Source organism: Tachysurus fulvidraco, chromosome 18, assembly GCF_022655615.1.
Source record: "Tachysurus fulvidraco isolate hzauxx_2018 chromosome 18, HZAU_PFXX_2.0, whole genome shotgun sequence".
NCBI classification, from domain to species: domain Eukaryota; kingdom Metazoa; phylum Chordata; class Actinopteri; order Siluriformes; family Bagridae; genus Tachysurus; species Tachysurus fulvidraco.
This window is the reverse complement of record NC_062535.1, coordinates 16,064,557-16,081,570: the sequence shown is the minus strand read 5'-3', so window position 1 is coordinate 16,081,570 and position 17,014 is coordinate 16,064,557. Positions and strand designations below refer to the sequence as shown.

At 41.0% G+C, this 17,014-nt stretch overlaps 2 protein-coding genes across 3 annotated transcripts; both read left to right on the top strand.

The window, feature by feature from the left end:
- The first annotated feature begins 3,417 nt into the window (after nt 1-3,417).
- Nucleotides 3,418-7,119, top strand: acta1a (actin alpha 1, skeletal muscle a). Its single transcript, XM_027179064.2, has 7 exons — nt 3,418-3,572; nt 4,027-4,168; nt 4,606-4,930; nt 5,332-5,493; nt 5,584-5,775; nt 5,868-6,049; nt 6,519-7,119. The coding sequence occupies exons 2-7, from the start codon at nt 4,040-4,042 to the stop codon at nt 6,660-6,662; spliced, it is 1,134 nt and encodes a 377-aa protein (XP_027034865.1). The 5' UTR covers nt 3,418-3,572; nt 4,027-4,039; the 3' UTR covers nt 6,663-7,119.
- Nucleotides 7,120-7,522: 403 nt separating this feature from the next.
- Nucleotides 7,523-14,014, top strand: ccsapa (centriole, cilia and spindle-associated protein a). Of its 2 annotated transcripts, XM_047803380.1 has the most exons (5): nt 7,523-8,033; nt 8,135-8,507; nt 9,519-9,799; nt 10,933-11,108; nt 11,252-14,014. In XM_047803380.1, the coding sequence occupies exons 2-5, from the start codon at nt 8,186-8,188 to the stop codon at nt 11,310-11,312; spliced, it is 840 nt and encodes a 279-aa protein (XP_047659336.1). In that variant the 5' UTR covers nt 7,523-8,033; nt 8,135-8,185; the 3' UTR covers nt 11,313-14,014. The 2 variants fall into 2 exon arrangements, with proteins under 2 accessions (XP_047659336.1, XP_027034866.2); XM_027179065.2 differs by having other exon boundaries at nt 7,524-8,507.
- The last annotated feature ends 3,000 nt before the right edge of the window (nt 14,015-17,014 follow it).

Sequence of the window (17,014 nt, the reverse complement as noted above, 5' to 3'; positions counted from 1 at the left end):
TACTCTACACACGAGTCAGGTGTGTGGCTGCGGCTCAGTTAATGTTAGACTACATTAAGTAGGGGATTTTATTCACTTTAAATAAAGCGATTCTCTTTACTGTAGTTGATGCAGATTCATTCATAAATTAGTTGCGGCAAAAATGCTGATTACCGATGTAATTTTCCATGAATCTGACATATTAGCGATTAAAATATGACTTATCTAGTTAACGTTAGCTTGTTTACTTGCTTGTTACACAGTGCACTGTAACTAACACGCCAAAGCCGTTTCCCATGCACTGTTTTATTTAGGACGCCTTGGTATAATGTTAACTTAACATTAACGGCCACAATTAGCGTATTGTTTAGCTGTGCATTTACTAAATGATCACTGTGCTACGTCCGAACTGACCTCACTGTATTTTTTGTATAATCAATTTCTTTTTAAGTGTCTTAATTAATTTTAAATAAAATTTTAAACCTTTTTTAATTATTTGTTTTTATTTATTTTTTTTGATAGTTTTACTTTCTTTATGTAAAGCACTTTGAATTACTATTGTGTATGAAATGTGCTACAGTATAAATAAACTTGCCTTGCAGTGTCATACATGTAGGCTAGATAAAATGACGGAGAAAAGGAAAATTTGAACCTGAGAAAAACTTTGAAAATAACCATAATGACAAGGTCTCCATGCTACAATAATAATGATAAAAGCTAAGTTTTTCACTGTGGGGACATGTCTTTATAAGTACAATTTGACTGTATTATTTGTGTCCTCCCCTTCAAAAATTGCTTGTGAGAAATTTTATATTTATTGTCCTCCCTACTGTTAAATGAAATTTACGCCCATGTGTGCGACTGTAATAAGGGAGGTTTGGCGAATCACTGCTCCTAGATTGCGTTACGCAGCTCCGCACGCTCTATTTCAGCGTTATGTTGCCAAAAGGAGGCCTAAGCACAACTAAAAAGGCCATGGAAGCACCAACCGGTCAGAGACCAAGAGCCACAATTTTTACTTTGTTACCGCAAAGAGCCGCATCATACACATGGGCACACATGATCATCACCTTTTTCCCTGACATTTTGAGAGCGAACTTGACACAAATTGTTTACTCAAATGATTTTTCCTTAAAAAGACACACATACAAACTTCGGTACGAACGTAAGAGCCGCATGAAACCGGGCAAAGAGCAGCATGCGGCTCGGGAGCCTCGGGTTGGCCGCCCATGTAGACGACCACCCCAGTCGTAGACGACCACCCCGACGATAGTGGTGAACAGGGTGAAGAAGATAACGTTATACACCTGTGGCCGTATTTGCAAGAAATGTTTCTGTACGTTGGAATGAAATATTCTTCCTACCGGATAAAGCGCCTCTTATGCCTACCGAAAATCACTGAAATTGTACTTTTTACTTTTACTTCAAATACTTAAGTACATTAAATATCAGAAAATGACTTTTGACACTTAAGTACAGTAAATATCAGATACTTTAAGACTTTTACTTGAGTAATATTCTAAAAGGTGACTTTCACTTCTACCAAAGTCTTTTTCTAGTGCGATACTTGTACTTTTACTCAAATATTGCTTTCTAGTACTTTATACAACACTGTCGTGCGCGCGTGTGTGTGCGTGTGTGCGTGTGTGTGTGTGTGTGTGTGTGTGTATCTGTGTGTGCGTCTGTGCGTGTGTCTGTGTCTGTCTGTAGCAGTGCGGCTGCTAATTAAAAGCTTTTTAATGCACTACATTTCCTCACTCATACTTGTGAACACCAGAAACATCACACCTATGTAAAGTTTCCTGCTCTGTACCCCTCCCCTCTGCTTACTCATCCCCCTGTGTGTGTGTGTGTGTGTGTGTGTGTGTGTGTGTGTGTGTGTGTGTGTGTGTGTGTGTGTGTGTGTGTGTGTGGCAGCAGCTGATCTCTTCTTAGTAGGTAAAGGACAGCAGTTGTTTTCACACCCCACCCCCCAGTGTCTCTGTCCCTCCCTATAAATAGTGCAGGAGGGTTTAAATTGGGCACCTGTATGATACGCAGAGCTCGGAGTGACTGCGCTCACCCTATATGGGGCTGTAGTCCTCTGTCACAGGGGGAGGTCCGATCTACTCTGCAATCTCACCAAGCAGTAAGACATTAGACAGCGCAGCTGATTAAACAGGTGGAATTTCTGCACAGCCGATAAGATGATAACTCGTGAATTCCCACAACCCCCTGCAAGGGGATATAGAGGCTTGTTTACTCACATCTTATTGGCTGCTCACTGCTGATCTGAGTGTGTGTGTGTCTGTGTGTGTGTGTGTGTGTGTGTGTGTGTGTGTCTGTGTGTGTCTGTGTGTGTGAGAATGGAATTAATTTTGAAAGGAAATTACTGGATGTTTTAATAGAGGTTAATTGGACATAAGTCTGAAAACACATTCTTTAAGGGCTACAAATAACAGGGTGATTCCTGCTGATTCTTAATGTGCAACTAAAGTTTAAAATAAAAACATTTAACCTTTTTTAACACCGAGAGAAAAGAGAAAACTAAACTATTAAACTCCAACATCATACAGCATGTGACTGATGAATAGAGTGAAACATTTAGCATCTGTCAACAGATTCAATAGGGAATAACAGGAAAATACTTAAATGTAGTCAGACTAGATTTTCTCTTTGAAGGAAGAGAAACTGTTTGTGTCTTTAACTCAACAGCAAGGCGTGTGTGAATGTCCAGGCTTCCACCAGACGTCGTCTCTGCCTGCGTTATTACTGAATTTGTGCCCAAATCTTTACGCACGTCTTCTAACTGAAATCGTTTGTAACGCAGCGCTGTTGAATTCTAGATTGTGATTGGTCAGAAGGGGTTGATTAATTTTTTGTAATTTATCGTTGCTATGGTAACAGCTCCTTCCCAGGTCCAGATTGCACAACGGCTAACAATAATCACATTGCCGTTTTCATGGAATTTTTTTTTTTTTCTGAGGTCTTCTAACGTGGTGTAAAAGGAATAAAGCATTTCAGGACGTGCTGTTATAGGAAAACAATCCATGCCACAGGGAAGAATCACGTATAAAACACGTCTCTGAATGTTTTAGTCTTTATTTAATTTCATTGTAAGCGTATATACATTGGCTTTTGTCTAGAAATATCACTACTCATGTCCAGTGTTTGGATCAAAGACATTTAAGGTGTAATGTCCAGAGCTGCCATCTGATCCAGTCCCTTGTCCTTAACCAAAGTTGGAGTCCATTGATCAGGTCATGGACACTTCCTAAACATGACACACCAGTCCCCCGACTCGTCCATACACGGCTACAGGCCAGCTCACTCACACACACACACTTGGTATACGTTCTCCGGAGCGCCTTATATGGCCTGACGCGCGCGCCTTTACGCACCGCGACGGCTGTTCCGAGCCCGCGGCCCCCTCAAAGACCCCAAATATGGACGCGGGGATTCCTGCGGGATGCGCGCACATTCCTGACAGCTGGAGGCGGGGAGCACGGAGGAGCGCAGGGTATAAGAGCAGCCAGGCTCGCTTTCTGTCTGTATCTCTGGATCTAGAGTCCAAGGCGCCCTCGAGCTACTTTCTACAGCGGGAACGAGCACAGGTAAGAATAGGGAGCGCGCTTAGCCAATCAGACGGACTACACTGAAGCCACAATTCAGGACTGGATTAATAATGATTTTTCCTTATAGAAATGAAGGATAGGAATTTAAAGGGACTCTAGTAGGATCTCTCTCCTTTACTAGATATAGACTTAACGTCTCTGGAGAGAAGTCATTCTGCACATCCATGTTTTTAGATCTTCATGAACATTAATATTATTTAAAAAAGATAAAAATAAACTAAGTATCCTGCCTCGATGCCCGATGACGCCTGAGATAGGCACAGGCTCCCCGTGACCCGAGAAGTTCGGATAAGCGGTAGAAGATGAATGAATGAAAAATAAACTAAGAAAAAAGAGCCCAAATTGGTACTTTTATTTGCTTACAGAGGTTAAGGTTAGATTTTGTGTGTGTGCGCGCGCGCGCTCTATTCTTTATCGTATGCTTCTATTTCAGGAACCTATTCAACATGTGTGACGACGAAGAGACCACCGCCCTGGTGTGCGATAACGGTTCCGGCTTGGTTAAGGCTGGTTTCGCCGGAGATGACGCCCCAAGAGCCGTCTTCCCCTCCATCGTCGGCCGCCCTCGTCACCAGGTAGGTCCTGGGATGTTACACACCTCTATTCACTGTAGAGAGACACGTCTCCACCTGGTGGCCGTTTAGAGACACGTCTCCACCTGGTGGCCTTGTGAAAGCAGTCCCACTCTTTCACCCTGTAGTGGATCTACACGTGCACGGCAATGTTGACATCTGGGTTAAACTACTTTTATAATACAACAATAAACATTTTGTACAAATATGTATAAAATAATGCATTTTATTTACATTTTCTTAAGACACAGTGTTTAGTGAAAAGATAACAATAATCTATTGTGATATCCATATCACAGGCCTAATAAAGTGTGATAAAATGTAAACAGAGCTAGTGTCACCTACGCTGACGTAACTACGTTCATTTTCTGAAGTTAACTAACTGAGACGTAAATTATTCACTTGCATTGAAACTCACCGTATTTCTTTTCTCTCTACAGGGTGTCATGGTCGGTATGGGTCAGAAAGACTCCTATGTGGGAGATGAAGCCCAGAGCAAAAGAGGTATCCTGACTCTGAAGTACCCCATCGAGCATGGCATCATCACCAACTGGGATGATATGGAGAAGATCTGGCATCACACCTTCTACAACGAGCTGCGTGTGGCCCCTGAGGAGCACCCCACCCTGCTCACAGAGGCACCCCTGAACCCCAAGGCCAACCGTGAGAAGATGACGCAGATCATGTTTGAGACTTTCAACGTCCCCGCCATGTACGTGGCCATCCAAGCCGTGCTGTCCCTGTACGCCTCCGGCCGTACCACCGGTAAGGATCAAAACCACCATCAATTGATGATTAACTTAAAATTAGAACATTCATTAGGATACTTTTGAGTCTTACATGCTGTTCTTGGGTATTGAACGGCTCAGGCATTTGGAAAGTTTATTTATAAAATCGGAATCTCTCAGGGACAACCTGCAGAATTTTTAGGTTTACAAATTCTACTTGGTTTTTATGTTCATTAGAAAAAATATTTCGGCTCTGAGCCAGTAAGCCTGTCCCTAGCACAGAAAATAAGTACAGAAGCCTCTCGAATGGAGTCAGTTGGGAAAAAGTTATAGCTTGTTAATTTTTACCTTGCTGGAAGCAGAGGGCGCCAAAGGGTGCTAAAAATGATAAAGAGTTAATGGATGTGCTCTGACCCTGTGCTTGTTGCCCCTGTTCAGGTATTGTGCTGGACTCTGGTGATGGTGTGACACACAACGTGCCCATCTATGAGGGTTACGCTTTGCCCCACGCCATCATGCGTCTGGATCTGGCCGGTCGTGATCTGACTGACTACCTGATGAAGATCCTGACTGAGCGTGGCTACTCTTTCGTCACCACTGGTTTGTGTCTCATATGATAAATGTCTCATTTCTGGGTGCAGCTCTAAATGATGAGATGTTTCAGAGAATTTGATATTTTGTTTATTCCAGCTGAGCGTGAGATCGTTCGTGACATCAAGGAGAAGCTGTGTTACGTCGCCCTGGACTTTGAGAATGAGATGGCCACCGCTGCCTCCTCCTCCTCCCTCGAGAAGAGCTACGAGCTTCCCGATGGCCAGGTGATCACCATCGGTAATGAACGTTTCCGCTGCCCAGAGACCCTCTTCCAGCCTTCCTTCATCGGTAAGTACTGAAACAAACTTTTTTCAAAATTTTCCTTTCTGGATTTTCTCAGCAGTCTGCTGAAAGCTGTGTGACACATTCTTCACCCGCAGGCATGGAGTCCGCTGGCATCCATGAGACCGCCTACAACAGCATCATGAAGTGTGACATTGACATCAGGAAGGACCTGTACGCCAACAACGTCCTGTCTGGAGGCACCACCATGTACCCTGGTATTGCTGACCGTATGCAGAAGGAGATCACTGCCCTGGCACCCAGCACAATGAAGATCAAGGTATCGCTTATGTGGACATTTTCTTCTCGAAGTATTTAATCAACCGATATCAATATCATTATCAATCCTTAATTCAGAAGCATTCTGATTCTGAAAATTTGCAAAATCCCTTGCTGAAAAAGTCCAGCTAAGGGAATAAAATGTCTTAAACTTTGACGATCTAAACTTTTAACTTAATGTCTTCATGATAGTTCACTTTACTATTATAGCAAATGTAAGAACAACCTGATGAGGTATACTACAAAATCCCTAAACATCATTTCAATGATGATTAAAGAATGCCTTAAAGGTTGTAGGGATCTACATGAGTCCTATTAAAGGGGACAAACAGAAAACCCCCCCTCTCTAAGAATGCAAATACTATGGATTTGACTGAGCAGTATAATCTATAATACCTATTTATCACTCTGTGCCAAAATGAACCCGTGTTACGTGCAAAGAACTCATATTTTTTCTCTACTCTCTCTAGATCATTGCTCCTCCTGAGCGTAAGTACTCCGTCTGGATCGGCGGCTCCATCCTGGCTTCTCTGTCCACCTTCCAGCAGATGTGGATCAGCAAGCAGGAGTACGACGAGGCCGGTCCCAGCATTGTCCATCGCAAGTGCTTCTAAGTTCTCCGCCTCTCCCGGACCAACCTCCCGCTTGGGAACTCGCTGCCATGAGTTATTTCATAACAGCATCTTCCTTCCCCTACTTCATAAACACATCAACATCAAGAAACGTAGGGAGTAAAAACAAGGAATCATGTTCATTCTGTTTTATGGAGATTCCTTACTGATGACTGTAACATTGTATTTAAGTGAAGGAACCACGTTAGTCCCAAAAAAAAAAAAATCTGGATTCTGGAACCAATCGTCAGCGTCAATAAGCTACGACAGCAGCATGAAACTGACATGTGGGTTGGATCAACCACAACAAGGCTCAGGCATCAACATTGTCATCTCTCAACAAAGCAAAGCTTGCCTTGAAAACCACTGTTAGTTGCCTTGAGTCCTTTTCCATTTCTTCTGTCTGTGTGTGTTGTTTTTCTGAATAGCACAAAAAATATATAAAATATCTATTTTTGAACATGGTTGTTTTTGTGGTTGCTTTTTCCCCCCCTCTAAAAACCCATTTGAGATTTTAAAGCTTCGTCGCTGATAAAACAAACACAGACATGATAATAATGACAATAATTTGCTTGTCGTGTTATTAGAATGTTAGTAACAAATGAACTGTTGCTTAATGTGTATAAAGAAAGTTCCAGTCTCATTCTTTTAATTACTCTCCTAATTGCTGTGTAACATCAGAGAGTCATTGTGCAAGATAACAGTTACATTTACAGGACGCTCATTTAGAAACGAGAATAATCACCATTAATCACTAGCCTTAAACTCCTCATTTGATATGATTTGGCATTTTTGGGCAGGTGGAAAGCAAAAGGTGTGCGCGTTCACGCACAAATACAAAACAAATACAAAAAGCAATAGAGCGCGTTCATGAGGCTCTTCTCTCACGCATGCGCACAGGGCGCGACATCCTGATGCTGTTGCTGGTGCTCTTGAGGGTACTGTAAATCCTCCCTGACTTGAAAACAAATCAAACATCTCAAAAATACCGACCTATTTTCTGGAACGGTGTGATGAGTCCTGCGTGATGGTACAGTATGATGCGGAGAGACATGTTTATTATCCAGCTCTAATCTCGGAGTTTAAAGAGGCCAGAGAGGTAAGAGCTCAGCTATTTACCTCCTCAGGACCAGTAGTGCAGAAATGGAAGCAATATCCATCCAGCATGTTCTCCATCGGTTCTCTACAGGTTCTCTACGTGCGTCTCCAATGTGCGTGCAAGGATTCCCGAGAAATCAGTGCGCATCCACTTAATCGTTGTTAATGAATGAATAACCTAATAAGATAATTACGCATGCACGAATACTTCTACGAGAGCAGCAGTAACCCGAGAACACACTGTCACTGGCGTGGAAACGGCGCTGGATGTATTATGTAAGAGATAATAAATAAATAATCGGTGGAGAGCGCGCGGGTTGAGCTGCAGAGAAACTGGAGCAACGGTGTTGAATTGGATCCTGTTCGTTTGTGTCCAGGTCTAAGCCTTGTTCCCTGTGTAAGGTTGCTCGCTGTCATATCCAGCACCAATGACGAGCACCAGCATCGCGGCCACGAAAAAGGTCCGCTCGGAGTACATGAAGATGTTCCGCGAGCCGAAATGGGAGACGTTCAGCAAATGCTACCAGGACTCGGTGAAATACAGGCTGAGCCGCCGACTGATGGAGCAGACGCACCGGCCGCTGTTCGTGGACGGCTGGGACAGCGGCTCAGACTCCAGCGGCAGGTCCAGCCCCAGGGTCAGAGGAACGACAGAGTCCTCAAACCCGCATCCGTCCTCCTCCGAGAGCGCAGACATCCGGGACCGGGACACTGACACCGCCGAGCACGAACAAAAGTCACTTCCTGTAGGTAGGTACCTCAATCCCAGCTCACCTGGAAAGCAAAATATTTTTACCAAAGAAACTCTCAGAAACAAGAGTAGCTTTTCTCCAAAACTTTGATTGTACCATTGTGCTGGTTTGTACGTACAGCAATCAAAAAACAATGACGTAATGAGACCTAAGTACAGATTAGTGTTTTTATTTCTGAGAATGCACAGATTTACTGATGCCAAGGGAAATGATGATTAAAAACAAGTCTGGAAAAAATAAATAAGTGCACCAACTATTATTATTATTATATATTATTCAAGATGTTCAGCTATTTCTAGGCCTCAATTTAAACGTATGCAAATAACACGACACTGTTAACAGTTTAACTTCTTCTGTAGAAAAGTACAGTTTTTTTTAAGTCTTATCCTTTTCACCGAAGCACGAGTGCGATCAAAACATCGATGGAGTCGATCTAAAATGGACACAAATGTTTGGAGTCCGTGCCAACGTACAACCTAATATTCTTTAATCAGAGAGCAACTTTAAAATATACAGTAAAAAGAAAGCTTGACACAAATTATAAAAAACATAATGTCCTCTCTGTGATATAACCTGCATTAAACAGAAGTTGGGTCTCAGAGTTCTTTAAAGTAAGCATCATGCTCCTTTGGGACTAAACTTCATTGGTGCAGTTTTGAAGGTGTCCAGGCTTCTGGTCCACAGCTGAACTTTGTCCTGGTTAATGATGGAAAACAGTGGATGCATCACAGGAATCCTTTACAAATCTTTAATGCAGTTAAAGCCTTTGAAGGATGGATTTCCTATTTGGTGATTAAAAGATTAGTTAGTCATGTGGTTCTAGGATAAAGGTATGAATAAAAATAAAGATTTGCCCTGCAGAATTTATTTTAATCCCCAGTTTTTATTTGTATGTGGAACTCATGAAGCTCATATGGAAATATTGCTGAATGATCGGCACAGGTTTTCCATTATTTGACGAACTGCTTAGATTTAGTGTCTGTCTTTTTTTTTTTTTAAAAACTCGCAGAGAACGGATACCAGCACGTCACGGCTAACGGGCCATCGGAGCAGAAGCTGAGACACAGAGCTCCTCGTTCCCCGCAGGGTGACCTTGACACAGATGAGTCCACCGACTACACACTGAAAAAACCGACCCGAGCCAAGAGCCAGCCGCCGGCCGGTGCTGCAGAGAGAACCTCCAACCGTGATAACAGACGCTCGAATATCCGCTATGACTGGACCGAGAGGAGCATGGAGGCCAGGGAAAGGAGGAGGCTCAACATGAAAGGTTCAGCGTCTGCTGGAGAGGTGAGTACCAAGCTTGAGCATTCTCAACCTGCGTAAGCAAAAGGTGGACTATTCAAGACTGTGGCTGACCTCAAAGCATGATAACGTTCAATGAAACATTCCAGCATGGGATCAAACAGCATGACGACACTTCCTTTCTTGTGTCTCTGTCCCTGCATCCATTCCTGATGAAGTGTCGCTATTAAAATGTTATTAAAATCTCTATTCTTTGTAGCATCCAGAGGTACCAAACATACTGGATGTCACAGCTTTACCAGCCACATGCTTCTAAATTATTCAGGCTGAGCTCGGGTCGAGTTGGGTATCTGAGGCATCCCATTCACTTAATTAGCACAAGGGAAATTCAGAAGAAAGTCCTGACTAAAGATGCACAGATATATGAGAATTCTGGATCCATTACATTATCTGATATTCATACACTTTACATCGTATAGCTGAATCTATCCACTAGGTGGTTAACTGGAGTTTGTCAAGTCGCACTATGAGTGGGATTTCAGTACCAGAGTCTTAGTTTGTTTTCAGTCATTAATCTAACAGCAGACATACAATCATAACTGAAACCATTTGTTTCACTAACATTAGCCATGCTAGCTAGCAGAGCATTTAGCTAATGATTATTAATAACTCTCTGGAGCTCACATCCTCGTAATCACTTGCATGGAAGTTTGTGGCAAATACTTTTACTTTGAAATAATTTTATGGTTATGGTCAGGGGTTAGGGATAAAGGTTAGGGTTAGGGGTTAGAAGTTAGGGTTAGTGGTTACGGTATAAGATTAAGGATAAAGGGTTTAGAATAGGGTTTATGGTTAGGGCTAGGGCTATGGGATGGTGGTTAGGGATTATGGTTAGGGATTAGGTTTTGAGTTAATGGTTAATGTTAGAGTTAAGGGTTAGGGTTAGCTTTAGGTCCTAATTTAGTTCTAGAACCTAAAATTTATGAGTGTAAATCTAAGGGAAATCAGAGAGCTGTTGGATTCTGCCTTATGTATAAGTCAAATCAAATAAAAGTGACAGCCAAATGAATAAAATATATCTTGGAGGGAGCTTTATTTTAACTGTGAATGTAAATGAATTGTTTTTTTTTTTTTTTTGATGTAGTGTAGTGATTCTGGCTTTTCTCATTCCCATTCAGATCCATCGGGCTGACGTCGGTGTCCAGACACGTCGTGACTCTGAAAAACGTGAGAAGGTCTCGGATCGTCGGAGAACGAGATCAGCTGATCTGGAGAAGTTTCAACGGACCAAGTTTTTGTCAGCAGATGATCGCTGGATGACGGAGTATATGCGTTGCTTCTCAGCCAGGCTGAGGTAAAAGATGAGAGCTGAGATCTAAGATCACCTTCAGATGTTTAATAGACTAGTTCATCAATTTTCCAGAATGTGATGAATGTTACCCCCAGTTTATATGAGTGATATTACATACATATGACATAGGATTTTCTGTTTTTCAGTTGTTGCAGCCAGAATGGCCTGGACCAGGACGAGACTAAAAGACTTCCATTATACTTATAGCATAAACTCAGGACACATAACGAGATGTGTCTCGACTTCGACTTTCACTGCCCAAGTTCAGTTCCAAAGCAGAAGAATGTAAGAAAAGAACGGCTCAAATACCAAGAAGAGTTCTTGACCCAAACTTGACGTTGATACGACTCTGATGAGAATGAAATGAAAGACCTAGAACGCATCGTAACTTTGGACAAGGTGTAAGTTTTCCATTTGTTTATTTAAAAAAAAATCTGCGTGCAAAATTCTGGTTCAGACTATTAGATGAGAAATGGATGAATCATTGATTTTGGTCTGGTTAGCTAAATTAGCTAGCTAGCAATAACCTCATAAGTTATTTTAGCTTCATGTGGCATGACATGGAAGCAGCTTCGCTAATGCTACACTCAGTTATACAGCATGATGCAAACTCTGTCTTTGTTAGAACAACTCAACAAGAACATTCTCCCAGAAAGTAAATTTTTTGCAATGAATGTTTGTATAATATTACGGGTTGTAGGTCTAGATCACAAACCAGTATCAGGGAGCGTTTCGAGCTTTTGTTTTACCAAAAAAATCTCTTTTATTCAGGTCTCCATTTTCATTCCATTTCAACATCATGCTAATGGAAAGCAAAGAACAATATACAAAAAAAGCATAATGAATGAAAATCTTCTATTTTATTATAAGATTTTGAAGTTCTATCGTCTCTGAACACATAAAAAATTAATTCAGACAAAAAATAACGAAATCTGCAATTATTTTTATTAATCTACGTAGTGAGATTATTGGTGGTTCGTTCAAATGTCTAGCGTGTTCTGTATTGGTGCATTGAAAGATGTTTGCGCGGACCATAAGGAGTTGAATTCGTGTCGAATCTGTGTATTGATTTAACCTCCGACTCTCTGCAGCTCATCATGTTAAAGCGATGTAAGGTTGAATGTGTGATCTAGTTGTTTCTGAAATGGCGTATGTTTGTTGTGGTTTGAATTCTACACACCAGCATCGTGAGGGTGTTGCTGTGACGCAGCATGGAGTTGTGTAAAAAAATGTATGTTTGTAAATCTATGAGATTGTGTTGTGTTTTCCGTAGACGGCGTAGCCAGCATACTGCAGAGGGGTGACAGGTTTTTGCTCCAAATAGTTTAACTTTTTATTACTAGTAACAGGTGTGAACACCACTTCATACGCTAACTGTATGCTATGTAGCCATCTAGCTGTTAGTGCTAATATTGTCTATTTTAAATCCTTCAACAACCAGATTCCCAGAAGGAATTTGCGGCCGGTGTCCACCAGAACAAGAAATTTACTTAGTTAACAATAATTGTTGGTAGAAATATTTATTTAGTTAACCATCAGCCAACAGCTAATAATCTGAAGCAAAATGACCTGAAAACTGTATTTAAAGTAGCGCCACCTCATGTCCTATTATATTAAGCAAATATGACCACTTAAGCTTTCTTTTTCTTTTCACATATCAGTATTGTGTATTCAAGTCAGAGTGCTGCTAGAAAGTCTGTATTGGACAAGTTTCGTTTTTTATCTAGCAAATGAAGAATAATTAAAATAATGCATATCAGATTTGCTTGAATTTCAGTAACCAAACGTAATAAAAACAAAAATCAGATTCAGAGACAAGGAAACAGTCAGTTTCAACAAATTTACCCTCCAGTACAGACTGATACCACCATGTTTAAATGTCTGACACGCCCCCAACTGACACACCCTAAACTGACACGCCTCCAACTGGCACACCCTAAACTGACACACCCTATACTTACACGCCTCCAACTGACACACCCTAAACTGACACGCCTCCAACTGACACACCCTAAACTGACACGCCTCCAACTGACACACCCTAAACTGACATGCCCCCAACTGACACACCCTAAACTGACACGCCCCCAACTGTCACCCCCACACCTCTTTATATACTATTTAGCTTATTACCCCTAGCTTAACTTTCTAGATTTTCCGTAATTTTGTTACTTTGATGAATTAATTTAATTTATAGTTTGTTTCCTTATATGTACACAATAAATATATATTTATATATTTGAATCTAACAGCTCGAGATAGTTATGAAGTTCTAATGAGAACAAATTTTTAGAAACATTTCTCTCAACAATCTAGTCCCACTCATATTAATTAGTGGTTATAACTGTAATTGTAACAAGAATTACAAACATTTGGTCATAATTTGGTCGTAATAACGGGATCAGTGTCACCATAGAAACATAGAAATTTCTGTGCTGTTTTATAAAATCTCTCAGGTTTCTTATTGACTCATTTCATTTTTTGGAGCCTTCCCACATCCCTCCTGCATGGCTACACTTCTGGAAGTCGACTTTGTTCTTTAACAGGTTTATTACACCGAAATATTATTGATCATATTTTTACTTGTGATTGCAACAGAAATGACGACTCTGTGATTTTGAATGTCTTCACCTCACACTGGATGTTAAATGAAACAATCACCAGCTAAAATGGAAAAAATACAACAATGTTGTCATAAAAAGTGAAAAAAGTCTAAAAAGTTCTAAAGTGGAAAATATTGTCATTAGAGTTTTGTTCAGTAAAGTCGAGATCAGCTATTATATAGAAGAAGAAGAAGAAGAAGAAGAAGAAGAAGAAGAAGAAGAAGAAGAACGGGGCGTAGAAGCCTTTATTATTGCCACATATACATTACAGAACGGTGGAATACTTTTCTTCACATACCCGAACTGAGGAGGTTGGGGTCAGAGTGCAGGGGCAGCTATGATACAGCACCCCTGGAGCAGGGAGGGTTGAGGGCCTTGCTCAAGGGCCCAGCAGTGGCAGCTTGGCTGTGCGGGGCCTTGATCCTCTGATCAACAACCCAGAGCCTTAACCAGTTGAACCACCACTGCCCCAGGGGTAGGGTTAGGGTTAGGGTTAGGGTGTATATATATATATATATATAGTAAGCATCAGTAAATGGGGTATAAGAGAGTATAGTATAAAGATGTATTGAGCAACCACACAATCTCCTGTGGCAAAAATCCTTATATTGCCCAACTGCTACACCGCACACTAAGTCATATGCAGCAGGATATGCAGTCTCTCTCCCTCTCTCTCTCTCTCTCTCTCTCTCTCTCTCTCTCCCTCTCTCTCTCTCTCTCTCTCTCTCTCTCTCTCTCTCTTTTCCTCAAAACTGTGGTTTGTATTTTGAGCTTTCTTGTTTGAGGTTTGTTTTTGTGCTTTAAAAAAAAGATTGTATTCAGAATGTTATTTGTACTAGGAATGAAATATATTCTCACGAGTGACGTCTTCACCTTGCGACGATGTTTACATTTTTAAACATTGTATTTGTATCAGAGTTTGGAAAGAAAAAAAAACTAAATTAAACTTACAAATGTAGGTCTATTTTTTGTCTGTGAATAAACTCACTTTGGAGAATTGGCATGAATAAAATCATGTTCAAGCAACTTCATGCTCTTATGTTTATCTGTGTTGAGTTTTTTTAATCGGTGGAGACATGGCACCCTGAAAACTTCTGTTTGAAAATATCTGTGTTAAAGATCTTACAACTTGTGATAAGTCTTTAATGGCACACTGCTAAACTGAGCTACAGTAGTTCATTAATGTGTTTTACTGGGATTTGTATCATTAGCTTCACTTATAGCAGTTAGCTGTTAGCAGTTACAATTTCTCAGCAGTAGAACAAGTGACATGAATTATGTCTAAGTATAAGATAAATACAAAACTTTAGAATTAGCATAATCAGCATCTTCATTCATTCATTCTTTTTCTACCGCTTATCTGAACTTCTCGGGTCACGGGGAGCCTGTGCCTATCTCAGGCGTCATCGGGCATCGAGGCAGGATACACCCTGGACGGAGTGCCAACCCATCACAGGGCACACACACACACACACACTCTCATTCACACACACACTCACACACTGCGGACAATTTTCCAGAGATGCCAATCAAGCTACCATGCATGTCTTTGGACCTGGGAAGGAAACCGGAGTACCCGGAGGAAACCCCCGAGGCACGGGGAGAACATGCAAACTCCACACACACAAGGCGGAGGCAGGAATCGAACCCCCAACCCTGGAGGTGAGAGGCAAACATGCTAACCAGTAAACCACCCTGCCCCCCATAATTAACATCTTAATGTAGCAAATCATAAATTTGAAGGATTATGGAACATAAGCTGAGGCAGATTATCAGGTTTGGTGTAGCTAGCATGTAGCAGTTTATGGTTTAAATGGTAAAACTTTTTGGTATTTCTCTTTATAGTGATTTTAAATTCATTTTAAAACATCTATTTCCTCACATTAGCACATTCATTATGATCTAAATTAGGTTTCTAAAAGGGGTGCTTAATAACTGCCAACTTGAAGGATTTAGGGACGTAACCTAAAGACAACAAGGAGTTAATGATATTAAGAAGAGGCTCACCAGCTGTATGTAAGACTTTAGTTAATTAATTTAGTTGGAATGTGATCTAACACACATGTTGTTGTTGTAGCTGTAGTAATACATTTATCTATCTCTTCCTGTCCTGTGCTTGTAAAGCACTGTAGTTGGTTCTGCGCCTGGTTCACGAGATGCTGTCATGGGTTGATCATCAACTATTTTGTTACTTTCAATTTTATCAATAAAGAATTTCAAAAAGTCCTCACTAACGAACTGTGATGGAATAGAGATATTTCAATAATAATAATAATAATAATAATAATAATAATAATAATAATAATAATAATAAAAAAAAAGAAATTAAATATTAGAATTAAACCTAGGATTTTATCCTGAACCCCAACATCAAGCATTTAATCTAAAATTGATGGCATTGATGGATTTGTGGATGAAACTGTTGTTAGGAGGCTGAGTAGGAGACATAACATATTGTTTGGCTTCATCTTGACAACAAGGGTGAAAGGTCTCAGGGATTTTATCACAGAGGGACATTTAACCACAGCTGCCTGTGCACACCTGTCACCTGTCTGTCTCTATGGACAGCTGTCTTTTTCTCTGTGTGTGTGTGGGGGGGGGTGTGTGGGTGATTTGTTGACCTCGGATGTGTGTGTGTAAGCGTATGTGTCTGTATGTGTTTGTGTGTGTGTGTGTGTGATTTGTTGACCTCGGATGTGTGTGTGTGTATGCGTGTGTGTATATGTGTGTGTGTGTGATTTGTTGACCTTGGAAGTGTGTATGTGTGTGTGAGTGTGTGCATGCGTGTGTGTGTGTATGTGTCTGTGTGATTTGTTGATCTCGGATGTGTGTGTGTGTGTGTGTGTGTGTGTGTGTGTGTGTGTGTCTGTGTGTGTGTGTGTGTGTGCGTGTGTATGTGTGTGTGTGTGTGTGTGTGTGTGTGTGTGTGTGTGTGTGTGCAATGGTGTATAAAATGTACCTCAGAAAGAGATTAAATGCTGAAACACACCGACTCTGCAAGCCGTACTATTTTGCATAGCCACTGCTCGATTGGTCAGCTGCTAAATTTTCTGCACTCTAATTGGCTGGAACTGTGTTGCATGAGGGGGAGGACACTGATAAGTCAGAGGAGCAGCTGCTCTCATCTCTTCACTAATGGAAAGCAAAATCCCTCTGATGAAGAAACATAGAATTCTGTTTCAGGAGAATTATTTGTTAGCTTTGGGGACACTTTTAAGTTCCTTTTGTGTGTAAACCTATGATGAGAAACAAGTCAAGGAAAAAAGGAGAAAAGGAAAACTAATTATCATCGAAATAATATGTTTG

Excerpts from the sequence above, each read along its gene's own strand:
- ccsapa (XM_047803380.1), top strand. The coding sequence starts at position 8,186 with ATGACGAGCACCAGCATCGCGGCCACGAAAAAGGTCCGCTCGGAGTAC. Across the intron at positions 9,800-10,932 it reads GTTCAGCGTCTGCTGGAGAG|ATCCATCGGGCTGACGTCGG; the intron begins GTGAGTACCAAG and ends ATTCCCATTCAG. Across the intron at positions 11,109-11,251 it reads TGCTTCTCAGCCAGGCTGAG|TTGTTGCAGCCAGAATGGCC; the intron begins GTAAAAGATGAG and ends TCTGTTTTTCAG.
- acta1a (XM_027179064.2), top strand. The coding sequence starts at position 4,040 with ATGTGTGACGACGAAGAGACCACCGCCCTGGTGTGCGATAACGGTTCC. Across the intron at positions 4,931-5,331 it reads CGCCTCCGGCCGTACCACCG|GTATTGTGCTGGACTCTGGT; the intron begins GTAAGGATCAAA and ends GCCCCTGTTCAG. Across the intron at positions 5,494-5,583 it reads CTACTCTTTCGTCACCACTG|CTGAGCGTGAGATCGTTCGT; the intron begins GTTTGTGTCTCA and ends TGTTTATTCCAG.